Source organism: Cryptomeria japonica, chromosome 10, assembly GCF_030272615.1.
Source record: "Cryptomeria japonica chromosome 10, Sugi_1.0, whole genome shotgun sequence".
In the NCBI taxonomy this organism is placed as follows: domain Eukaryota; kingdom Viridiplantae; phylum Streptophyta; class Pinopsida; order Cupressales; family Cupressaceae; genus Cryptomeria; species Cryptomeria japonica.
This window is the reverse complement of record NC_081414.1, coordinates 365,483,250-365,510,610: the sequence shown is the minus strand read 5'-3', so window position 1 is coordinate 365,510,610 and position 27,361 is coordinate 365,483,250. Positions and strand designations below refer to the sequence as shown.

Below are 27,361 nucleotides of genomic sequence, written 5' to 3'. Positions count from 1 at the left end.
GTCAAGCATTAAATGTTATGTAATGGTTGTAACAAACCCTAATTAGGGTTTTCATTGTAAAATCTTGGCCATTGATCTCGAATTGATCTAAGCCATCAAATTGTATTGTGGGCACTATATAAGCCCTGACATTTTCATTTTGTAAAGGCTAATTAGCAATTGTTGGAGATAGTATGTAAATAATAGAAAGCAGTTAGTAGATAGAGAGTAGAATAGGAGGACAAGGCAAGAAATTGTTGCCATTGATTGTAAACAAACTCCATTTTCATTGAAGTAATGGTGAAATGTGTCGTTTCTTGCAATTTGCATGGTTTCTTGTTGAGTCTTCAATCTTAGATGGTAGATGATTAGATGAATGGAGGAAATGTGATTGATTGATGGTGGAATTCGTACATCCATACTACTAGCAGTTTGTTGATTACAGACTTGCCTTGCGTAGTCAACTGGAATCATTCAGCCTAAGCTCAATTTCAATTTGTCGCTTCTTCATTGATATGCATCAACTTGGATGGTATCTATGCCTGCGGTGATGATTTGAACATCATAAAGCTTCCCTAGAAGATCGCACTAGCCTTGTGGAGATGGTCCATTGATGTCAAAACAAGACCTAGTTAGAGTCTCATCAAAAAATCAAGTCATTGCTCCTACATTCTTAGTATTAGGATTAGATCCTCTCTTCGCCCTTATCCTTTTCCATTTTTTTTTTTTTAAAAATCTAAGTCAGTAAGAGCCTGTGTCCAGCAAAGCAGATCGGAAGTTCAATCATCACATGTAAGTCCCCTTGTGATCCCAGCAAATCACATCATACCACTGGAGCTTGTCCACACGTAGAGACCCTACATCAAAGAACCTTGGAGTCTACCTAACTGATCCTTTACGCGAATCTTCAGCAGTTAGAGACTATTTTCTCAAGAGAGGATAAGATGCCTTTAGGTATTTTATTCTGTGTATGATGGTGTACAAAATACACGTCAACAAGGCTCAATTTTGATTTAAAATTGAAATATTTAATAAGTGAGCCCCATTTTAATTGTTTTAAATGATGATTAATGATTATTTAAAATTTTAAAAGCAAAAATTAAATAACTTGCAATAAGCATTTAATGTTTTTACCCTTCTAAAGCAAGTTGATTTTGCTAAACAAGTATATAAGCAAGTGTTTTATCCCACATTGCTTGTGTGGTGAAAGTGAGAGGCAAAAGCAAGTATAAGAGAGGAGTCTCCAGCAATATTTTATAATTAAATCTACCAGGTGTCTCCATGAAAGGCGATTTTTCTCTCTTATTCGCAAATTTTGGCAAAGTGCTGAAGTGAAGTGTTGGATTGAGGATTCTTTCCTCCTCCATTTTTTCCAGCTTGGCTATCCTTTCTATTGCTGCCATTGAAGTTCATTTCCAGATTTTTCGATTTTTCCCAAGTTTGGCGATTTTTGGTGGAAATTAGCGATTTTTGGTGTTTGAGGCTTTGGCGATTTTGTCTACCATTATTGCTTGCTGTTCCAGACCTCCATTGTTGCAGATTTGAGCTACATTGAAGACATTTTTAGAATTTTCAAAAATGGCGCTTTAGCTGGGAAAGTTCGATTTTTATTTTGCAAGTGCTGGGAGCTTACTTTGGTGAATTCTATGCATGTTCGATGCCACCTGTGCCCCCCTACTTGATGTCATTTGCTTCAGATCTGAGTTTGCTTCAGATTTAGACCTCCATTGTTGGTTGTACATTCAATTTTCAGACTTAACTTTTATTGCCCAGCCAGCTGCAACTTTAGCGATTTACATTTGGAGAGTATTTGGAGGAATTTTGGAATCATTTTCAGACCATTAGAAGGTTGTCTCAAGGTCTGCAACTGTGTTAATGGCTGCTTGTCCTCAGAAATTTATCTTTTATCAGCCATAACTATGTTTTCAGAATTAATTATTTTCATCATCAAGACTAATTTTTCTCAAGTTTGTGCATATTTTTTAAGGATTGCAACATGTTTTTTGAAGTTAATTTAATAGTTGCAGGTTGTCTTCAGATTTGTGACCTCCATTGTTGACTACGGAAAGTGTCTTCAGACATACCTTGTTTGAAAACACAACCTTTCACACCTTTCCTCAGTCATCGCTAATCCGGTATACTCCTTTGCATTTTAGTTTGCATAATTTCTAAGCATAAGGAGGTATTAATGAATTTTATAGAGGGTTTCCATGCCCTAGCATTGTCACACTTTAAATCTAATTGTCGAAATCTACCAAGAGTATGGATTATTCTCCTGACTTTATGCTCTAATTAGCTAAAATCTTTAGAAAGTCAGGAATTTTATCAAGAACATTATTTATTTTCCTAAGTCTAACTTCAAGCTTCATACAAGTGCGATGTCAAAGTCCAGATTTAAGGAAACGAAAGAACTACTGAAGATGATGGAGATTGAATTCTATCCAGAGCTCAAGATTTCATCCAGATGGAAGGAGATCAGAAATACAAACATGCATTTCCTAGACTTAGACCAAATGTGACAACGGATGTTCAAAGTCGGAAATCAAGTTCCTTCCCCAGCATATGCAAACATTATGAAGAGTGGTATTTTTCATGCCGTTGGATTTCCACAGTCCATACAGTACAGTGAGATTATCCTGGAGTGTGCACGATGTTATGATCCACTCACATGAATGATCAAGACTCCTAAAGGCATTGTTATTGCCTACCTTGCTGAGGATGCTATTGTTGAGGTGTCCGGAATTCCACGTGGAACAAATACGAAGGATGCGACCAAGGATGAATATACAGAAAGATACACGAAGAAGATGGGTGCATGTAAGAATATGATAAACAAAGAGTGGATTATTGAGCCTAGGTCTCATCATTCCAAGGCTCCCAATACACTCATGTGCATAGACTTCAAAGAGGAGTATAGCGACTTAATATTCCTACTCAACAGAGTGATGGGGATGTCATAGGGAGCAATATTCGATGGATGGATGTTTTATTTCATCCAGGGTTGTCTTAGAGGAACATTGGTAAATTGGTCAAGATTATAAGTGACAATCTGGACTTTCAGCTGAGGAATGTAGAGCGGTCCAAGTCATTCGCCATGACTTCTTACCTGGTATACCTGCTTGCACGTTTTGTTTCATACAGAGGATTGATATGCAAGGGTGAAGTTGGGAATGGGCAAGGACAATTCAGGAGTCATGAATGCTACCCCCAGCTGAGCATGTACAGAATTGAAGACTATAAGAGAGTGAATGATGCATTCACTATGTACATCACGCCGATGCTGCAAGGCGGAATCCACAAAAGATTGTCCAAGGAGGCAACAGAGTTAATAGAGAAATATGGATCGTGGTATATTCAATTTCCCACTTTCACATACCTTAGGATTCATAGGTTTCAATCTGAACCCTACAAACTTCCTAGGTATCCGACAGACAGAATGATCTTGTTGGAAGTGGTGAGACAGCTTCTAGAGTTTGATGTCATTCAAAGAGAGAAGCATAGGACAGGCATGACAATCCCTATTTCAGTTGGGAAGACATCAGAGGTTTGCCAGTCAGCCATAGCCACTAGCACTGCGAATGAGGAGCTTGCATTCTATCGATTTGCTACATATAAGAAAAGAGAAAGATTTGATCCAGATAAGAAAGTTGGAAGGATTGGGGGAGAGAAGTTCATCCACAAAGTTGACATAGAAGATTATTGGGCCAACCTAATGGACGAGCAAGCAGTGAAGAGAAGAATGTGGTCCAGAATGTTAGTGGATTTCAAGAGGAAGTGTGGACTTTTCCTCATTCCTGATCAAGTGTTAGATGACAGAGATCATACACATCCATTGTATGAGAATGAAATGAAGAAGGCAATCCTATTGCCTAATTGGTCAGAGTTAGAAGAGATTGACCTGAATGAATTGATGAGAGAGGTCTTGAGTTTCACCCGTGCATGGGTAGATATACAAATGAATAAGTTAGTTGATATTGGTGTTCCCTTCACTTATGAAAGGACGAAGCCGAAAGAGTCTACTTTTGAGGATGATTAGAGAACTATCAGTGATGTCAGGATTTATGCAGACGAAGAGAGTCAAGCTCCCAAGAGAAGGAAGAACACGCCAGGAGAAGTCAAGGCCAGAGGGAAGAAGATTGAGGAGGTGAAGAAGAAACAAAAGACTATCATTCCTCCACCTATCATTCCTTCACCACCTCTCAGTGTCTCATCAATCAAGGTGATTGAAGTAACAGAGCAAAACATGGAAACCCAACAGTGTTCCAACACAGTGATACTACCAGGGAATACTCAAGAGTTACATGCCACAATGACATCTGCACCTCCAAATGAGAATGATGATCAGTCGGGATCTCCTACTGTCCTTTTGGAAGTTAGTTTGGGAAATGAGATATACGATTTGACCAGGAATAATCCTGATGATGATGATGATGTTATCTCGACATTGAGAGGACTTGATCGAGAAGTGTGTCTCGATGATGGCATGGAGATGGCCGCTATTCCTAATTGGCTGATGAGAAGTATGGAGAAAAGTAAGAAAATGATAGAGGTACAACCTATTGATGACATTGATGACTACCTAGCTAGGAGTGCTAAAGAGAAAGAACCCAAGAGAGTTGAGATTTTGTCGCACATAGCTAGAGATGAGACAGGAATGCGGATTGCGCAGATCGTTGTTCCTATTGCAGGCGTGATAGCGGACATTGCTACTCCTATGGATTTCCAGATCACTTCAGTTGCCCTTGGTCATACATCCAGAGAGCAAGAATTTTAGGAGGTTGGTGAAAACCTCAAGGCAATCGATGCAAAGGTTAGACAAAGAGATTGCGGAAAAAGAAAGGTACAGAGAAGAGAATATCAGACTTAGAGAGTATATTGCAAGGATAAGGCGTGAAAATCTCACCCTTATTTCCCCTATTGCAGTTGACCATGGAATACATTCACACTATGAGGCAGCGAGAGATACACTCTCGGAGGTGAAAAAGTGGATTGCAAGTACAAGAAAGCAGGCAGATGATTTCCTTACTCAGTTTGTCCATGCATATGATAGGACAACAGGGCTCGTATTTAGAATCTAGTATTTGGAGGGAGTTTGGGAAGAATTCCGGCCTATTCAAGAGAAGACTATTCCACGCCTCCAGTCTTTGAAGAGGATTCCTAATTCCACCTTGATCAGCAAGAACACTATGCACAGTGGAGATACGATTTCCATGGCTGGTATTGTTCATTAGCCGTGAAGAAATCAACTTATGAGAACGCCCAGTCGAGTTGTATGGAGATGGAAGGATTGATTTAGGACATTCAGATGAAGATCCTTGTCTCGATTGAGGAATTATTGGGTGTTGATGTTAGTGATGCCAGTGGTTTACACTTAGCCGAATTAAGAGACAAGATGAAATTTATGTATTTTTGCTAGTTGGACTCTTTGAAGAAGAGTCAGATAGATGACTTGGTCTCTTTGTTTATTCATGTTCATAGTTTGCAGAAGCTCATGACAGATTGGGAGAACACTTTGGATGCTTTCTTGGATTCACTGGACGTGATTGATTTACAATAGGATACCTTGCCTAGCATTTCCATGGAGGAGTTAGATTCAATATTGGCTAGATTCTTGAAGTATGCTAGGAGAGAGAGAGAGAGAGAGATGCAGGGAGGAATCTTCTAGAAGATTCCCTATTTGATGACTAGGTATCTTTTTATTGGGCCATATGTAGGTGGCGCCATTTTTTATGTAAACCCTAATTAGGGTAATTCTAGGGTTTTGTTGGCATGATCTTGGCCGTTGATCTTGTATCAATCTGGGCCATCCATTTTTCTAAGAGACTATATACATGCCTCCTTTTCTCTCATTTGTAAGGGAGAGTTTTTTGTAGAATTGTTGGTATATGCTGCAGCTATTTGAATCATAATCATTGTTCAATTGTTGGTGATTTTGCTCTTCAAATGTTGTCTTTGCATTCATGGTTCTCAATTCCTCCAAGTTAGATTAGAATTTTAGTTTAGAATTTATTTTCATGTATGTTAGATTGAGTGAAAGATTTGTTGAATATATTTGTGTGGAATCCTTAATCCATACCACTAGGCTCTTGTCGTTGGTAAGTGCGCCTTGTTTGGTCAACTGGAAATTTGAGTAAGCTTAACTTCAACTATTACACGTCCCTTGACAAACATCAACTTGGATGGTGTCAACGTTTGATGGTGATAGCCTAAAAATCCTTAAGTATACCTTAGACGATTGCACTAAGCTTGTGTCAATACCTGTTTGCGAGACCTTGCCTAGTTTGATTCCACTAGATTTGTTCACCATTTCCTACATTCCTAGGATTTTCCTACATTCCTAGGCTTAGAATAGATTTCTTGAACCCTATTCCTTTTGCCCATTTTATAGTAAGAAGTAAATCCAGAACCATATTGATAAATCTTAAGTTGTCAGCACACCTATTTTGCATCTTCATGATAATCCAAACATTTGCGTAAGTCCCCAAGTGAACACAGCAATTCACATCGACCATTGAGTTACCCACTCGTCAAGACCTGACATGTAGAAACCTTGGAATCATTTTAGTTGATCTCATTCTTAGCATCTGAGATGATTTTGTTCAAGAGAGGGTAAATTATCTTGGTAATTTATTCTGTAATGTTATGTGCCTAAAACACACATCAACAAGAACCCATCCAAGGATTGGTGGTCTTTGTTTGGGGTTATTTGGTGTTTCCGGAGCTCGAGCCAACTTCCTGCTTTTTAGGAGATACTGCTATTTTTAGGCATCCCCAGTGGGCCACAAGTGTAGCATCCGTTGTCAGCTTTCAGTGGCCAGGAGATGATTATGAATAAATATTTAAATATTGAAGTTCATATTAAGCTAACTTTAATGTTTTATTTAAATAAATAAGAGTTACTTTATTATAAAGTGACTTTATGAAGCAATTACAAAGTTACATTATAAAATAATAATAAAGCGAATTTATAAAGTCACATAAATTTGCCAATAAAGGGCGATTTAGAATAAAGCCCAAAAAATGCAAAAAATCACGTGTGGGGGTTTTGGAGAAACCAAGTTAAACGACAATTTGGGGGGCCATTCAGAACAAGTTGAAGTTTATTCATTTTGGAGTGTGTTGTCCGTATTTTTGCATTCATAAATTTGGACAACCCCTTATAATTTTTTGTTCAAAAATGAAAATTTTTACTTTTCTATATTTTTGCATTCACAAAATTGGACAACCCCTTTGAAAATTTTGTTAAAAATGAAAAAATTTACTCTTAAGGCACGCTTCTCGAGGCAAAAAAATTTCTTTTGGTCAAACTGAACTAATCTTCTGTCCATCCTCGATTCGCGTTTTGAGTTCATTTGCTATGTTTTTCCTTCAAAATCGGGTTTTATTTTGTCGACTGCAAGTGGAAAATTTTCTTTCCTTTGCAAGTGTAGAGTTTCCTTTATGTTTTAGTGTTGTAGGGGTTTTTTCTAGCAATTACAAGTGCACTTTATTTCAAACTCGTAACTTGTAACTTGGTTTTATTTTCCCTTGTTCCCTTTTTGTCTTTTAGTTGTTTGTAGGAACTTTTTGGAAAAAATTTCAAGTGAAATTAAAATTACAAGTTTAATGAGAACTTGTAAGTTCTCATAAAAGTTCCTACTTTGTGCTTTTAAGTTGTAATATGGATTTTATTTTCCTATTACAAGTCTTTTTAAGTTTTTAAGTCTTTTATGTTTTTAGTTGTAATGGGAATTTTATTTCCCTATTACAAGTTTTTTATGTTTTTATAATTTTATTCCTTTTAGTTGTTGTAGGGGTTTTATTTTCCCATTGCAAGTCGATTTGTTCTTTATTTTTGTGCTCTTCTTCCCTAGAAACCCGAAATTGCTCAAGTGAAGGAAAAGTAATGCAATTTAAAACATGCAAAGGGGTTTCTAAAACCCGATTGCATCTTTGAAGGCATTTGCTACTTGTATTTGCTAAGGAAGAACCCGACCTGCACATTTGCTCCCGCAAATCCGTTTTTTGTGGCTTTCTTCCCCTAAATCCATTACACGTTCATGCTATGTTGTTAGGAATCATATCTTGTTGCCACGTTTATCAGCAAAAACAGTTTTATGAAACACGTTAGGCGTTTTTGAAGCCATTTTTGAAGGTGTTTTTGCTACTTCTTACCACGTTTTGAAACATGAGAATCACCTTCTTGCCACATTGCAAACACGTCTTGCATGTCCTCCATTAATGGGTGTTTGAAGTCAAGCATACCTCTCCTTCTAAGCCGTTTTTGGTGGAACAGTTTAAAGGCAAAACCGCTTTTGTTTTCTGATTGCAATCATAACGTGGTGGCTTCCTTATCTATTTAAAGAGCATTTCGGTTTCTTCTAAGTCTATTTGCTTTGATCTAGGTCATTCTTCAAGCAAGGTATGTGATTTTCAGTTTTGTTTTTGTTTTTCTATTTTGCTTATGCTTTGTATATATCTTGATCTTGCTTGAACTCGGATTTGCATAAGTTCTTCCCATTTTACCCAAATCTTGAATGCAATTTGGAGATTGTAATGTTTTTCCCCTTTATATTATTTCTATCTATTTACATTCGGTTCTCTAAAATCCGATTGCAAGTAAGTTGAAGAAGTTGGTCTTCCCCTTTCTTAGAAAAGACTTAACACTCTTTTGCCAAACTTGCAAAATCAAAAAAAACGTTGTTTTAAAAGCCTACCCATTCAAAATCAGGTTTTATAAACCTGATTACAAGTAAAGTTTTTCCCATTTTTACATGTAATCAAGATGAAAATATTCTTCCAAATTCCATTCATAGTCATTCATGGTTACTATCCTTGGTCATAAACTTCATTTTCCCTCATGTCAAAACCCCATTTTTACCATTTATCGCACATTCACTCATTTTTCCGATTTCAAATCTATTGGCAATCAGGATTTAAAAACCCGATTGCAGTTATGTCTTTCCACAAGTTTTTCCCTTTTTCATACTTGCAATACGTCTCCCAAAATCCGAAATTGGTCAAAAACTCAGTCCTTAAAATCTTTTGTCTATTCATCATTCCATCTCCAAGAGTTTTAGGTATACCGTATAGGGTTCAGTTTTTCCCCTTTCAAGAAGATCATATGGCTCTTTCAACGAATCGTGATGTTGCATTAACACTTATGGATTTTCATCGCAGAGTTACAAGTTCTTGTTCAATGACTGCTTTGCCAGCATCGTCTTCCCAAAAGAAGATGAAGTACAAATACGACAAGTATCAAAATGAGATCTCTCCTTCTCAAGTCTCTTCTTCATTGGATAAGATTAAGGATACAGAGATTGGGCACGTGGATATTTCAGACTTTCTCAAGAGGGTTAAAAATTTCGTGGATAATAGCATGAAGCGCTTGCTGGATAGTCATCTCCATCTTGCCTCTTCCTTCCCAATGGCTGCCCTAGAGCCAAAATTCGTTCTTGCTTGTGCCGCTCACTTTGATCAGGAAACCAGAACTATCAGGGATGATGAGGGCGAGGTAGTTATTCGTCTTGATGCTGAAACTATTGAACAGATTTTCAAAATACACATAGCTCTTGTTTATGTAGAAATTTCAAAGGAAAGTGCAACAAAATACTACATGAAGAGGGAGAAGGAATGTAAGCGTCATATCAATAAGTGGATCCAAGAACCTAGAATTTGTCTTACCCGGTGGGCTAAGTTGTTTCGCTGTCATTTCAAAGAGGACATTGGTGATACAATTACCCTTTTAAGCTGAATCATGCGTTTAAAGCATTCAAATGTCTTTAAACCATGAATGTAACAGTTCATCGTACTTATCAGACAGTCTCAACACATCTTTTGGGGTGAAATCATTAGTGATGCTTTGTGTGAGCAACTTGCCAGAGTTCCCACCACTTTGACGTTCTATATGAACTCATACTTGGTGTATATAGCAGCATCACTCAGACACTTTCCCAGTCTTTCTACCAAGGGTGATCGCTCGCTTGTGCCAGTGTGGAATTACTATGGTCAGCTGCCTTTAAGACCTAGTAGATTACATTACTGGAGAGTCCAAGATGCTTTCTATGGCCACTACATGTGTCTATTTGACAGAACATTGAAGAACAAAAGAGTGTCAAATGTTGCATGGGAGAAAGCAAATGGGTATGGGTGTCTTTTCCTTCAATTCCCAACATTTACTAATTTGAGAGTTGGATGCTACAGTGGGCAGCCATACATGCTTCCAAGATATCCAAACGACAAAATCATTCTTATGGAATTGGGAAGACAACTCATGGCAATTCATGCACAACAATCAGTTCGACATAAGGATGGAATGGGGATATCTTCTAATAACCCATTGCAGATTGGTCGATATTCTCTCATGACATCCACGAAGGACAGAGCAATGGAGACTAAGATGTAGGAGATCAAACTCAAAAGATTCAAAGCGAAAGCAGATTTTGATTACAGGGGCATGAAGGAAAGGATTAAAAGATCCTTTATGCATGTGCATTGCATAGACGACATCTAGATTAATCTTTGCATAGAAGAGGAGATCCGTAGGATGGACTATTGCAGGCTCACACTTGAGCAGATTGTTGATTTGAACCTTGCTAGCATTCCTGAAGGAATGGTTGATGATGGGAATGTACTCGATTCCGAGTATGTTGAAAAAAGAGTCCTGAAATCACTTATTGAAGAAATTGATGATACTTTGGGATTGCGCATGGAAGTGTTGCAAGATATTGTTTCTCACTGTGAGAAAGATTCTTGGAAAATTGTAAATCAGAATGTGGAGTTGTTGCCAAAAGAAGATGTTCTTTCAGATTTGAGAAGGAAGATTCAATAGGAATGGTAGGATGAACAATTTTCAGTTGCATCAATCCAAACCTTGGTGAAGTGCCAAATTTTTCTGCAAGAAATCCAGGCTACTCTTGAGAAGCATACTCCTACGATTCTTAGTTGCAGTGATACCATTGTCAAAACATGTCATTTTGGGGTATAACTTTGTGCTTACTTTGAAGATTGTAGAAGGCTGGTAAAGAGAGCTTCACTTCATCTAATTGTAGACTTTGTGTTGCAGCTATTGGGAGTGGAATTAGTTTAAGAATTACAATTAGAATTGAAAAGTATCTCAAGACTTTGTGTTTGTGATAAATTCTCATATAGATTAGTTTTAGAGTGCATTCTATTTGCAGACTTTGTGTTGTTATATATTGCATTTGGACCTGAAAATTTATTATTACAAAGGGTTGATAGGATCGCAGATATTCAAGACTTTGAGCTTGATATTGTTTTCCCGTCCCGGAGGAAGTGACGGAAATCTTTGGGTTTTCAGGAAACTTCATTTCCTCTTTTCCATTTTATGGTACAAGTTATTACTGCTATTTGCTTTTAATTGGTATTCTTTTCTATGAAGAGGAAAGAATATAGTTTTTCTTGAAAGAAGGAAAATTGTTGTCCCATCCATATTTAATTAGTTTAGATAGGGGGAGCCTTCCCTTAGAATTAGGAGAGTATTTACTCACACATTGTGGCTGAAACCCACAATTTTGTACAGCGGTTGAGGTGTACAAATTTTTCAACCAACATTACCCTAAGGCACGCTTCCCAAGGCGAATATTTGCTTCTTGTTGAACTAGACTATTCTTTGGTTCATCGTCAATCCGCGATTCAAATTTCATCGCATTTCGAGTTCATTTGCTATGTCTTTCCTTCAAAATGGGGTTTTATTTTCTGGACTGCAAGTGGAAAATTTTAATTCCTTTGCAAGTTTAGAGTTTCCTTTATGTTTTTGAGTTGTAGGGATTATTTCTAGCAATTACAAGTGAACTTTATAAAAGACTTGTAGCTTGTAACTTGCTTTTTATTTTCGATTTTCCCTTTTGGTCTTTTTAGTTGTTGTAGGAACTTTTTGGTCAATTTACAAGTAAATTTAAAAAGAAAAGTTAATGAAAACTTGTAAGTGCTTTTGAAAGTTCCTATTTTCTTTAAGTGAACTTGTAATAGGGATTTATAAATTTGTGTGCAAGTGTTTTAGTTCTTTTTATGTTTTATTTGTCATTTCTTCTCCAAAACCCGATTTTGCTTGTGATGAAGGAAAGTAAGTTTTAAATTGTAAAAGGGTTTTAGAAACCTGATTACATCTCCTTTGTTTTATGTTTTGTGCCCATTGGATGCTATTGAATGTGCAAAACCCGACCATGTTTTTATAGGGGTATCAAAATCGTGGCTTTCGTGGTGAAATCCGACCCAAGGTGTAGCATTCTTAGTTGAATTCGTCCACCTTCTTGCCACGTTTTTGGATTCAATGGTTTTTGCAAGACATTTTGCACATTAATGAAGTGTTTTGCCTCCGATTTTTGCTATGTAAGTTCCACGTTTTGGGAGCACGTATTCCGCCATTGTTGCCACATTTGCAACACGTTTTGTATCTTGCATTCAAAGAGAAGTGTTTGGCATCAAATGTGACTCTCCTTCCAAGCCATTTTTTGTGAAATAAGTTAAATGCAAAACCGATTTGTTTGCTGCTTGGGATACCAAAGTGGTGGCTTCTTCACCTATTTATACGAGCATTTTGGTTTCTCTCAAGGTCATTTGCTTTGATCTAGGGCATTCTTCAAGCAAGGTATGTGATTTTCAGTTTGTTTTTGTTTTTCTATTTTGCTAATGCTTTGTATATATCTTGTTCTTGCTTGAATTCGGATTTGCATAAATTCTTCCCAAATTCCTAGCTTCTTGAATGCAATTTGCAGATTGCATTGTTTTTCCCACCTTTCTAGTTTTCTTCTTTACTTGAAATCGGATTTTTAATATCTGATTACAAGTATAAGTGAGATGTTGGTCTTCCCCTTTGGTTGAAAAGAGTTAACATTCTTTTGCCAAAATTGCAATATGAAAAGTTGGTTTAAAGCTTACCCATTCAAAATCAGGTTTTATAAACCTGATAACAAGTAAAAGTTTTTCCCATTTTACATGTGGTCAAGATAAAAATATTCTTCAAAATTTCATTCATAGTAATCCATGGTTACTATTCTTGGTCATAAGCAGAGTTCCGTGACTCGCGGCGAGTCACGCGAGTCAGCGGGCCGGGTGACCCCTGCCGGGTCATGGTGACCCTGACCCGGGCTCGGACGGGTCAGAGGGCGTGACTCGCCTGACTTGTCGGCGAGTCATTCCCTGACTCGCCGAGTCTGAGGGTCGTGACCCGGCTGGAGTCACTTAATAAAGTGCAGTAAAAAAAAAAAAAAAAAAAAAACATTTTTTAATGACTTTTTTCGCCATTTCCCTTTCTTATAACACCCGACGCCTTTAGAAAACAATAAAAGTATTTTTGGCCTCGCGGGGCGCTGCCCCTCGACCCCGCCCTATATCGCGACAGGGAATGCGCAAGGGGCGCTGCCCCTTGACCCCAAGTTGGGGGCGCTACCCCCAAACCCCCGTTGAAAAATATAGGGGGAAACCACGTCGATAGAAGTAGGGAAAATCTAACCTCTGACTCTGATTAGGCTCCATATAACAACGCAACTTAGAAATCTTGGTAATTGGTATTTAGATTTAGTATTTCAAATTTCCTATAGTCTCATTTGAAAATGTAATTCTTATACTGTAATACTGTCATACATCTTTTCAAAACTAGTTTTTCAAGTACTATATGTATATGTATAACTATATCAGCACCACCACCCCGCCACCCCCCTGTCGCTGTCCCCTTGCCGTCCCCAAATTTAGGCCCTTGGTCCCCTCATCTCGGAAACACGTCCCCTCATCCCCAACACCTATGGCTACTCAGACTGGCACATCACAAGCAGAGACTGTGGCTACTCAGTCATCCAGGACCTACCTTTGACGCCTTTCTAGGAGGCAGATAGACGAGGCTGAGCTAGAGCCTGAGCCATAGACTTGTTTTTGTTTACACTTTACAGTTACATATATGTTTGGGAACATTTGAAGTCATGGATTTTATATACATTGGACAACATTTATAACTCTATATATCTATGTTTTCTAATTCCTTCAGCTACAATTTACATTTCTACGCATGTGATGGATGTATGTTTATGTATGTGATCAAATTAGCTTCTATTTGATGATGTTATAGTGTCTTTAAGCTTAATTCAATAATGGGTGTATGAAACAAGTTTTAAATCGTTAAAAATCTCTAAATTTCAAGGGTTTTCTTATATTGCCGAGTCATTGCCGAGTCCGAGCCGAGTCACGAGTCGAGTCAGCCTTGCCGAGTCAGAGCCGAGTCCGAGTCTGGGAACTTTGGTCATAAGCTTCATTTTCCTTCATGTCAAAACCATATTTTTACCATTTATTGCATATTCACTCATTTTCTCATTTCAAGTTGTCATAACCCCACATTTTTGTAATTATTTAATAAATGATAACATTTATACCTTCCATTATTTAAAAAAGAAATGACTCCTTGTTTATATTAATTATGTTTTAATTATTAGCTCTTAAATTAACTTTACCATAAAATATTGTTAAATAAATATATAAACTATAAATATACAATATAAAACTTAATGCATTATAATTATTATTATTATGAAATAAGATATTATCCTCATGCGAAATTATTAAAACTATATTAATACCCAAAAATAAAATACTTGCAATATATATCGATACCTTATAAAATAAATGTTAAAAAACCTTAAATATGATTTTGGGCGTATTCTACCCAGCAAATCACATTATATGTAATACAATGCATATGATGGTAAAGCATGATATGGTGCGTAAGGTTAAAAGCGCCGAAAGGAGTCACGGGGAACCAAGGAGCGGTGACTCCAATAGTCACCACCGCTCACCCCTTCTTCAACAGTCACGACCCGTGGTCAAGTCCACGCCAACCCTCGCGATTAGTATTTAGAGAATGACGTGAGGGGAAGAAGGAAGGAAGGGAGGCGCCAGGGATAGGATCGGGTAAAGACAGAGTTAAAAGCGGGAAGTGCACAGGTAAGTCACTCATCCGCCCATATTACTTCTGCAGAAAGTTTATTTGTAATCAGTAGGGTTACATACCTAAGATTAGTTGTTCATTAAAACATCAATACATAAATATATGTAGTTTATTTAATGCAGTTCATAGCACATGCATAGATATGGCTAGAATACAATGGAGTAGAGATTAATATAATAAATCAATATAATATATCAACATATATATATATATATATATATATATATATATATGGGTATACAATGTGAATAAATTCTCATGGACTAAATTAACTAATAAATAGATTACAACTACTATTTGAGGAATAAACAGCATTATTCAATTAAGGACTAGTAGGAATGATATAAGATACTACCAAGATGACGAATAAGGCAATTGCATATCCAAACCCAGTGGGATAGATGAGGAATTAAGCAACAGGGATAGCAGGAACTAGGCCTCTGTCAGGTAGGCCACCCACTGCAGTTGACTAAAGGTCTACTGGCAGTCGGGCAAAGGGGCAGTGTACCGCCGTTGGGCCTGATAAGTGCTACGGGCATCCTATGGTAGCTAGTCCTCTCGATCTCATTAGGAACTAAATATGGGAATTGACTTATTGATAACAAATGATCTTAAGTGAATTTGGCTAATTACACTCTAGATAAATTATTCATACCCAAAAATCAATCGTTGAAATTCATTGTTTATATGTTTTCTTTAGATTGCGGAGTTGGGGACATTACACAAGTCTACTTGCAATCAAGATTTAAAAACCCGATTGCAGTTATGTCTTTCCACAAGTTTTTTTCCTTTTTCATACTTGCAATACGTCTCCCAAGATCCAAAATTGGTCAAAAACTCAGTCCTTAAAATCTTTTGTCTATTCATCATTCCATCTCCAAGAGTTTTAGGTCTAGGGTTCAGTTTTTCCCCTTTCAAGAAGATCATATGGCTCTTTCAACGAATCGTGATGTTGCATTAACACTTCTGGATTTTCATCGCAGCGTTACAAGTTCTTGTTCAATGACTGATTTGCCAACATCGTCTTCCAAAAAGAAGATGAAGTACAATTACGACAAGTATTAGAATGAGATCTCTCCTTCTCAAGTGTCTTCTTCATTGGATGAGATTAAGGATACAGAGATCGGACATGTGGATATGTCAGACTTTCTAAGGAGGGTTAAAAACCCTGCGGATCATAACATGTAGTGCTTGCTGGATAGTCATCTCCATCTTGCCTCTTCCTTCCCAGTGGCTGCCCTGGAGCCAGAGTTTGTTCTTGCTTGTGCCGCTCACTTTGATCAAGAAACCAGAACTGTTAGGGATGATGAGGGTGAGGTAGTTATCCGTCTTGATGCTGAGACTATTGAAAAGATTTTCAAAATACCCACAGCTCCTGTTTATGTAAAGATTTCAAAGGAAAGTGCAACAAAACTACATGAAGAGGGAGAAGGAATGCAAGCATCATATCAACAAGTGGATTCAAAAACCAAAAACTTGTCTTACCCGGTGGGCGAAGTTGTTTCGCTGTGATTTCAAAGGAGAAATTGGTGACACAATTACCCTTTTGAGCAGAATCATGGGTTTAGAGCATTCCACTATCTTTGAATCATGGATGTACCAATTCATTGTACCCATTAGACAATCCCAACACATCTTTTGGGGTGAAATCATTAGCGACACTTTGTGTGAGTAGCTTGCCAAAGTTCACACCACTTTGACCTTTTACATGAATTCATACTTGGTGTATATAGCAGCATCACTCAGACACTTCCCTGGTCTTTCTACCAAGGGTGATCGCTCGTTCGTGCCTGTGTGGGATTACTATGATCAGCTGCCTTTGAGACCTTGCAGGTTGCATTACAGGAGAGTCCAGGATGCTTTCTATGGCCACTACATGTGTCTATTTGACAAAACATTGAAGAACAGAAGATTATCAGATGCTGCATGGGAAAGAGTGAATGAATATGGGCGTCTTTTCCTTCAATTCCCAACATTTACTTACTTGAGAGTTGGATGCTCCAGTGTACAGCCATACATGCTTCCAAGATATCCAACCGACAAAATCATTCTTATGGAATTGGGTAGACAACTCATGGCAGTTCATGCACAACAATCAATTCGACATAAAGCTGGAATGGGGATATCTTCTAATAACCCATTGTAGATTGGTCGATATTCTCTCATGACATCCACGAAGGCCAGAGCAATGGAGACTGAAATGCAGGAGATCAAACTCAAGAGGTTCAAAGCAAGGGTAGATTAAAGGATTAAAAGATCCTTCATACATTTGAACCGCATAGAGGACATCTAGATTGCTCTTCACACAGAAGAGGAGATTCGTAGGATGGATTATTGCAGACTCACACTTGAGTAGATTGTTGATTTGAACCTGGCAAGCATTCCTGAAGGAATGGTTGATGATGGGAATGTACTCGATTCCGAGTATGTTGAGAAAAGAGTCGATGAAGCACCACTTCCATCGATTCAATGGTCACAGAAGGAATGCACTTCCATTCTTGATAGATTTCAGCTTGTCTTATCTAACACCAATGCTTGGCTCAAAAGCAATGGCGTTAGACTCATCAAAATCAAGATTGGAAAAGAAGATGATTCTATAGGGCCTATCGAATGCAAGTCTAAAATTAAAGTTGATGACAAGGAAGGTGCTTCCTCTTCTACTACAAGGATCAAGTTGAGAGTCAGCAGAGCAATGATGATTCCTCCCGAAGAAGTGTCAGTGAAAGGGAAAGAGAAACCACAGCGTCATATTCACGTCATTGATCCTAAAGATCCAGAGGAAGAACAACAAGAAGATGATGCTCCTAGGTCCACAACTTCGGAGTCACCTCATAAAGTTCCTCCTCAAATCCTTTGAATTTGCCTATGTCTCCTTTTGACACATGTGGATTCTTTTTCCACCATCCACATTGATCCTATTCCATTGAGTGTGAATGCACAGGGTGTCATTCCAATTTCAGCAACAGAACCATCTCTTGATCACACACAGGAGGATTTGTTGAATATCTTTGGGGATAATCCTACCCATGTCTCCTTTCCTGGGTTGTCATTATCAGAGACTGATACTTCTACCTTCGGTTTTGACAAATTCATGTTGCAGACATCACATTCTTCGATGACTAAACGAGCCATGGTTGCTATTCAAACAGAAACTTCTCCCAAGGTGACCACTATAGTTCAAACAGAGATTGCTTCTTCCCCACCTCCAGCTGCTTTTGAGGCAAATTCAATGGCTTTACCTCCATGGCTAAGCTCTTTCACTCCTAAAAGAAAGAAGCAGGACATTTCTCCTGATATCTTTGATTTTCAGCAGCTCAAACAATCTAAACCCAAGGCTGCTAAAAAAGCTAAGACAGTCTCAAGAGTGACAATTGACAACAACAAGATAAAAATTGCAGAAATTGGTGAACCAATTGTAGATAAACCACAAGAAGAGATGCAAGCTTGTGACTACAAAGTCACAAGGGTGGAGCTGGATAAACAAACACATGCAATCGTCATGCATGATGCTCAACATTCAGTGACTTCATTGGTGCAACGGTATGATGAACACCTGACGAAGAAAGATAAGTCAAAAGAAGAAAATTTGCAGCTTATCTCAGTCATTCAGAGAATCACCAAGTCTTCTGAAGAAGGGGCCAATCCTTCAATTTCTTTCAATGCCAAAGAATCTGTTCGTGAAATTGAAAGAGTTGTTCGGAAAGTGCAAGCACTAGATTCTTGGATAGATCAGATTTTTGATCTATGTATTAAGGTCTTGGAAGAAGTTTTCTAGATAATGGTCAAGTTGGAAATGATCAAAGAGAAATTGAACCAGACTTCTACAATGTTCAAACAGAATCTGGAGAAGGTTGAAAGTAACTTGAGAATTTGGCACAGAATACCACAGGAAAAGTTGAGTGCTCTAGAAGAAAGTGGCATTATTCCTACTAGAACCATGTATCTAGAGTTTGGAGAACTTCTAGAAAATAAATGCCTTGTTCTAAACTCACTTATTGAAGAAATTGATGATACTTTGGGATTGCGCATGGAAGTGTTGCAAGATATTGTTTCTCGTTGTGAGAAAGTTTCTTGTAAAATTATAAATCAGAATGGGAAGTTGTTGCCAAAAGAAGATGTTCTCTCAGATTTGAGAAGAAAGGTTCAGCAGGAATGGAAGGATGGACAATTTTCAGTAACATCAATTCAAGCCTTGGTGAAGTATCAAATCTTTCTGCAGGAAATCCAAGCTACTCTCGAGAAGCATAATCCTACGATTCTTAGTTGCAGTGATACCATTGTCAAAACAATGATTGTTGCTAAGAATACCCATGAGCCTAATCTTGATGAGTTGAAAGGAATTATCCAGAAGTTTGAAGGATACATGGCCAAGCATGCTACCAGATAAGTGTTTTCAACACTTAGTTTACATTTCGGAATTGTAGTTTTCTTTTTGACAAGCTTACTTGTAAAAACAGTTTTGTCATTGCAAGTTTATCACTTGCACTTTGTAATTACAAGTAAGTTGATTACAAGTCAATTTAGAATAGGACTTGTAATCTCGAATAAGTCATAGTTAGTTGTTGAAAAGGTCCAAGTTAGTTGGAATCCTTCCTTCTTTTTAAATGACTCCTCTCCTATAAATACTTGAGGGGGTCTATTGTATTTTTTATCTTTTTTGGAAAGCAAGAAAACTCAACATGATTTTCTACTCATAAAGACTTTGAGCTGTATAGTTGTAAATTTAGTGAGAAATTTCAGACTTTGTGCTGAAGTCTTGCTTTATCCCTTTGTGTTCTTATGTCATTTTGGGGTATAACTTTGTGTTTACTTTGAAGATTGTAGAAGGTTGCTAAAGAGAGCTTCACTTCATCTAATTGCAGACTTTGTGTTGCAGCTATTGGGAGTGAAATTAGTTTAAGAATTACAATTGGAGTTGAGAAGTATCTCGAGACTTTGTGTTTGTGATAGATTCTCATATAGATTAGTTTTAAAGTGCATTTTATTTTTGCAGACTTTGTGCTCTTGTATATTGCATTTGGTTCTGAAAAGTTATTACTACAAAAGGTTGATAGGATCGCAGATATTCAAGACTTTGAGCTTGATATTGTTTTCCCATCCCGGAGGAAGTGACAAAAATCTTTGGGTTTTCAGGAAACTTCATTTCCTCTTTTTCATTTTATGGTACAAGTTATTACTGATATTTGCTTTAAATTGCTATTCTTTTCCGTGAAGAGGAAAGAATATAGTTTTTCTTGAAAGAAGAAGGAAAATTGTTGTCCCATCTGTATTAAATTAGTTTATATAGGGGGAGCCTTCTCTTAGAATTAGGAGAGTATTTACTCACACGCTGTGACTGAAATCCACAACTTTGTACAGCTATTGAGGTGTACGAAATTTTCAACCAACAGAGTGTTGGCTGAAGCTGAAAGGGTTTTTCCAATCAGATTGTGAAGACAAAGTACTTTACAGTTGTTGAATGCTTGCAGGTGTGAAAGATCACCCATGGGCATTGTTACAGGTGACTTCATTCAAAGGTTGAAATTATGCCGAAAGTATTTTGACTTGAAGGTGAAATTGCAGATCCAATCAATTATTTATGAGAGCAGATTTCAGAGGTTCCATATTGCAGATTTGAGCAATTGAAGGGGCCATATTATTGCCGCACCATCCTAGGATCAGGCCATACCCATCCAAGGCTGGTCGTACTTCATCTTGGTGCCTGCGTGGGAGTTTGTGCTAGGATTTTGGGTAGATATTGAAGCAATTTCAGGCCATACTAGTTTCTCTTCTCCTAGCCACCACTTGTCACAACATCGTTATCATTGTGGAGGGATGTTGGAAACTTGGAACCTAATTGCCAGCCAAGGTGAAATGTGGGGTTTGTGCACAAAAAATCAGAAATTCCAGAACTCTTCGTTCAGCCTGTAACTGATTTGGTATGTAATAAATTAATAATCAAATGCTCTCAGATTTGGGATTTAAAGAAGATTATTAATTTTGCAATTATTTAGACTTGTACTTTCCTTATAGTTTATCAATTCCCAAACATTTCTTTTTCTACAGTTAATTTTCAAAAAAACATCAAAACACAAAAAAATAAAAAATAAAAAGCAAAAAAAACGAAAGACAAATCCAAAATATTCCAAATTCAAAATTACAACTATAGTTCAGGGGGGGGTATTTTAGGGGTTGCCTAGTACAAGTCATTGTCTACACTCTTGTCATTAGTCTTTCTAAATATTCCTTGATGTTTACTTGTCTGGAAAATGACTTTTTCTTTGGGGGGGGGGAATGTAGTCAGTGTACAATGCCTATTGTTATGTTTGATAATATTGGTTATCCGACAATGTATTAATTGTCCAAATTAAGTTGTTGTCACTCTTAGGTAGTTATAAGTATTGGTTGGTTGATGGTTGTGTTCTTCTTGGCAATCATCAGGGCCTTTAAATATATTGTGTACATCAAGAAAGGTAGTATGATAGAGTCGAATCAACTGTAAACCTTGGCCGACCATCTCCGGTCTTTTCTCTATAACAATTTCATGTGCAAATAAAGATATATTTTACTCCTATATCTAGTATGCATTGTCATATTTATTGTTACTTCTTGTATTTAATTTATTATAGCCGTAAACAATAATAATTACTTTTTTGATGATTTGATCAATCGATCCTAAAAAATTTCCTCAAATTGTCTCCTTGGTAGATCAATGTTTAGCTTGTCGAGATGGGTAGATAAGAGCAAAAAAAAGTTGCCTAGGTGGTTTTTTGCAAATCCAGTGTCCAAGCTCAAGACTCAAGAGTCCAAGCCTAAGGACTCAACAAGTTTTTCCTCAAGACTTGGCCAAAATCGCCGAGACTCAGCTCGCAAGTCTGGTCGACTAATCTCGGCCTGTTAGAAGACTCACGAGTTTGGCAAATTTTCCTAGGTACCTAGCGAAGCTTCGAACTATGCTTTAAATGGTTATTACAATTGATCTCCAAGCTTTAGACTCTCTCAAGAGCTCTCAATACTCAAAAACATAGATGGAAAACTCACCAGGACTCGTGAGTTCGATGCTGCGCCGAGTCCACTCGTCGTGGGCTCACGAGTTTGATGGCACGTCGAGTCGACTTGCCACGAACTCGCGAGTCGCGTCCCAACGAGTCTCCTCCCAAGACTCCCGAGTTTTATTATGTGACTCGTGCAAGTCCTAAGTTAGGAACCTCGTGGCAGAGTAAAAACACCCAGCAAGATAAAAAAACATGAAGTTAATGATTGTTAACATTTCTTTCTGCTCCTTGGTGTGCAAAACAGGTCTGAATTGTGAAGTTACATTAGGAGAAGAAAGAGGAGGATGTAATCATTTATTTTGACATTGACTTATATGTAAACATTTATAAGCTTATAGTTATGATGTTGTTATAATGTTATACATTTGAAAGTTTGAAACTTGAAACTTGAAACTATGAGTATGATCATTGACTATGATTCATGAATGATGAAATTTCAAATTTTGGGTGTTTGAAGATCATATGACACATGTAATGTTTGAATTATGGCTCTTATGTTCTCTAAATGCATTCATTTCTTTTTGTTTTTTTGTAAAACTATGGTTTCCTTTTTTGTCGAGTCCTAGCTGAGTTTTTTGCTGAGTCCCGAGTTCGAGGCCTATTTTGGGCTGCCGAGTTCACGGCAAGTTTGAATTTTCAAACTTTTCTCTGAAACAGTCTTTCCAAGACTGATTACAAACTCTCAAAATTAATTCCCTGCCTGCTGCTACACAACAGTTACAAATCTGAGAATTATACTCCCATTACAGCTCCCAAGACTTGAGTTACAAGACTCAATTTACTCCATACATACATAATGCAATGATAAACAGAACATTTACAGATGTGCAAGCCTTTTGGAAGCAAAAACAACCAAGAAAGAAGAAGAGAAAGTGAAAGATCATAAATCTTGAACATCACTTGGCTTGCACAACTGAACCAAATGAATTCACCACTTCTAACAAAAAGGCAATTACTCAATCTCTGTGGAAATCCTGCCTTCACTGTGGTGGATGGTGAATTCAATGGGGCAAATGCACATTTGCCACCTACACAAATCAGCAATGTCACCAGAATGGGAAAAATACTTTATTATGGAGATCTTCATGCACATTGAAGCCTCGCATGGATGTCCCATACTGCCCTAAACATTTTCCGGCATACATGAATGTGTCCTTTGTCTCAAAACATCCCATGACATACAAAACCAGATAATTTTTTAGATCAGTCCTGGTGACAATAATGTTGTGATGTGTTCACGTTCCAAAAGAGCCAATTTGATATTTAATGCTGTAAAAATCCAGTTTGAACTTTTTGAAGGATGATTTTGTCTTTTGTATGCTAATTGTGGAAAAATCAGAAACGAATAAGCAGAGGATTTTTAATTTATTGGTGTTTGGCATTGGACTTGTGGCTGAATTTCAAATTACTTTACATTCCTGTGCACATGTTAGAGTAATGAAATCACATTAAGTTTATGTTTTCTAGTTGGTTGCCACATTTTCAAAGGATTTTCTATGTGATGTATAGATGACTCTTTGCAACAGTTACTTTGTTAGAGTCTATTATGTCAATCATTAAGCATTATTCCTTTATTGTGATATTATCTTCTCCACCCCAATTTTACCTTGATAATATAATGCATTTGGAGATGACTTGTGGATGACTTCATGATGACAACTACAAATACTACTAGCTGCCTTAGTTAACTTACATTCATAATCCTGGATAGCCTAGTCAGCAAAATAAAACTAGGAATTACAACAAAAACATCATTCCTATTCATTTTCTCCCACTCTCTTCTTCAAAATCATAAGCAATTTCAAAAAATTATAGTGAAATATTTCAAACCTGTATCAATTGTTGGGCAGTTTGGACTTGTGTAGCAGTTCCATGTATTTCAACTGCCATTTCACCAGGAACTCCCTTACTTTCTTGGATAGCTATTGTTGCTCCACTGGTCCTGCGCATGTAGCTAATATTGGAACCAGCTGTGCCAATGATTGCATCTGCATATGAAAGTGGAATTTGCATGTGCTGAGTGACCTGCAAAACAATCCCACAAACTTCCAATAGTTATACACTTAACTTTCCATATAGTTTTACCTGACTAAAGAAAAAGTAGTTGTAACTGTCCTGATAAAATACTGCAGTAAATTAAAACTGTTCTACAAACACACCCACCTGTGTAATAACAGCTGCTGGTGGTGGGTTTCCAACAACACTTCCCCCAAGGGATGGATCTCTACCATACACAGATAATCCATGATGAGACTGAGAATCCAGAGGAGGAAGATCAGAGGAAGGATAATAACTTTCATGATGGAGAGAAGAAGGCAAATATTGATAAGCATTTCCCAGTCCACTGCCACCACTACTGGACAAGGAGCTGCTCTGACCAAGTCCCCATGAATGATGTGGTACGTTATCTTCAATCTGAGGCTGATTTGCCATTGTCCTCTGATAAAAAGCAACATATACAACTAAAATCATCAAAACTCAGTGAATACTGAGCTAGACGAATTTAAACAGCCTTCCATAACTTCACTGTAATGAAAAAACAAGTTGACTAAAATGCAAAGAAAAGATAGTTCAGGTTCAGAAAATTACATTCAACTCAAAGAGAGGAAGAACACTGCGATCAACTAAAAACCTTCTAAGATGAGACACAATTGACTCAAGTGCCTTGTGGACATTCCCAGCTTCCCCTTGTACTTCGACTAATCTGTCGTCTGTTAATGAACATAATGGTAGATCATCTGTGCGCACATCAACAAGAAGAATCATATTGATTATTCAATGATTAATCTATCTCGTTGATTATTGAATTGATACATTTTATTTTACACTTCATTCTTTAAAACAGGAAGTGTAGTAGTTAATGTATCCAACAGCAACCAAATAATTAAGAGGAAACTGAAATCATTTGATTAAAACTGTCAAATAGTTGTAAGGGTAGATCAAATGCCTGAAAAAACATTCAGCTAGAGCCACTAACAAGAAACCTATAAATTGATATTGATTAAAGAATCAGCTCAATATGTTGGACCAAACAGACCAAGCAGCAATACAGCTAAAGTGACTAAGGAGAAGCTACAGTAAATAAGAATGGTTTGATAAGTGGATAACAATAGAAGAAACGGCTATAAGTGGGTTGAGAGTAAGGCAAACAGCTACATAAAATAATAATTATGACAGAGTTACTATCTAGAGGATAGATCCAAATAAGTGATGCTTTGTAAACTGAAATTTTATCCCATTCTAGTGAGCATCACAACCATGCTAGAAAGTACACTACAAACAAATTTACAATCCCACAGCCTTCTGCTCAGTTATGACTATTACTCAATAAAGGAGGGCTACGTAGACCATTATCATAATATGTTTGTGTTAATAAAATTGTTAGTGACTTGATTTGTCATCAATTAGCTGTCATTCTTGTCCTTAAAATGGTAATAATGAACAACTGGACAATGGATTGTCTTACCAACAACTGTCAGTCCTACAAAAGCATATCGAATGTCAGGGTAAGAACATTGTTGTGACAGGTCCTCCCCAAACTAGGTAAGCAGTCTATTGAACATTACATATGCAATTAAACAATTGTTCCTTATATTTTTTATATGTTATTTGTTGTCTCATGATCTATAATTTCAACTAAAACTCAGTAAACAATGAGTAGTTGGTTGGTGCGGTAATTTACAACAAACATTTTTTCCAATTGAAAAAATCAGGTTAGTTTGAGGTAGAGTGGAAGTCCATCAACAATAACCATTGATAACAACACAAGATACAAGCATAGAATTAATGGGTCAACCAATACAAGAGACAGTTGAGACTAACAACAGGAAGACGAACTTACCCTAGATTTCAAGAACCAGTGGGAACCCTCTGTATGCAAGCCCCTCAAAGAAGTGTCAAGTGACACGAACGAAGACTAGGATGAGATGAAGGATAGCGGTGTACTCTTGCCTTTCAGAACCATATTATTCCCTTGTAAACTCTTCAGCAGCCAAGTACAGTTATTGATGTTCCTCCTACAAAAACAATGGTGATCATCCCTGGTAATGATGCATGCCACCTAGAGGATTATTTAGATCAACTGGGCAAACCAATCAACACATCCTTGGAAATTCCTCCAATTGGGCCTCTCCAATAATTGGCTGCCCCTCCAACAGTGAACTGTCATGCTATTTTTTCCAGGAGCAGCAGGCAGAGTATAAGATAACACAAGCCACTGCACGAACACAACACTCAGGTGGAAGTAGAATTTAACTCTTCTACAATGCCTTCACAGGCAGGATCCAGAAACTCGCATTCTTGACATATTTGAAAGTAGATACCAACCAAGTTTAGTCCTGCTATTCCTGCTTTGTTACCTAATATATTTGAGGCTATCAATTCTAACGAGCATTACTTTTGCTATCAATAATAGATAACACCTGGCTGTCCTTCCAAGAGCAACTTTCTCAGAAGAATCAGCTCACTTACACCCAAGCGAAGAAGACTACAAATTACCTTCAGGAATTGACTTACTTGAAGGTTTAGAAGGTTAAGATTGAAAGAACTGAGTAAAAGTGAGACTGCATTAAGGGAGAACTATAGTTTTAAAACCCTACAAGTAACTCTGAGTAGCAGGTCAAAACCAGTGGACAAGTTACTTGCCACCCAATTATTGGCAAGTATTCCTTGTTGCTGTGTATTTAGCCAAGTACCATCCGAAACTCTCCAACTTGCAGTAAAACATTTTTTTTTTAAATCCAATTATTTTTCCATTGTTGTGGATTTGAATGATTTTTCAACAATTTTTCTAGCTATGCAAAAAGTAAATTCATTTTTTACACATTTTAAGTTTTAACACTAATTTGCATGTTATTTAAATTTATTTCAATGTTTCATGAATTTGTGTAATAATAAACTCATTCTGAGTCAAAAAATTTGCTTGCCAAGAACCTACAAGGATGTCTTCTTTTCTGAAATTGATTTTCATTTCTCATTTTTCTTCAAATTTGTAAATGAGTTGTGTCAAATGAGACTCCAACTTATACTTTGAGGGAAATAAATATAGACCAGTATCATATTACATTCTTATTCAAAATTGTCATTGACTTGGTTTGTTTTCTTTGGCTAGGTAGTGTACTTAAAAATATTAGTTATGAAGAGTCCAACCAACCATTGTGTCTTACTCTTAGCCGGCAACCATTTGTCCTACAAATAGCATATCCCATGTTGAGATAAGGGCATTGTGACAACTTTTCCTTGTGCTATGCAAGCATTGTAATGAACAAATACCTATGCAATAAAACAATTGTTCTTAATATTCTCTGTATGCTGTTCATCATTCCATAGTCTACAAATTCAATTATAATTTCATACAACAACTAGTAGTTTGGTTGTGTAGTAAATTTTTGCAAACAGCCTGTAGCGTTTTAAA

At 37.2% G+C, this 27,361-nt stretch overlaps 1 protein-coding gene across 1 annotated transcript in view; it reads right to left on the bottom strand.

The window, feature by feature from the left end:
• Positions 1-27,361, bottom strand: part of LOC131079975 (flowering locus K homology domain) — a 200,076-nt gene that overhangs the window by 71,058 nt on the left and 101,657 nt on the right. The window contains exons 4-6 of the mRNA XM_058018026.2: positions 24,538-24,686; positions 24,112-24,387; positions 23,779-23,973 (exon numbers count right to left, since the gene is read on the bottom strand). Of these exons, the coding sequence (XP_057874009.2) occupies positions 23,779-23,973; positions 24,112-24,387; positions 24,538-24,686 (620 nt within the window). The remainder of the gene's footprint in view (positions 1-23,778; positions 23,974-24,111; positions 24,388-24,537; positions 24,687-27,361) is intronic.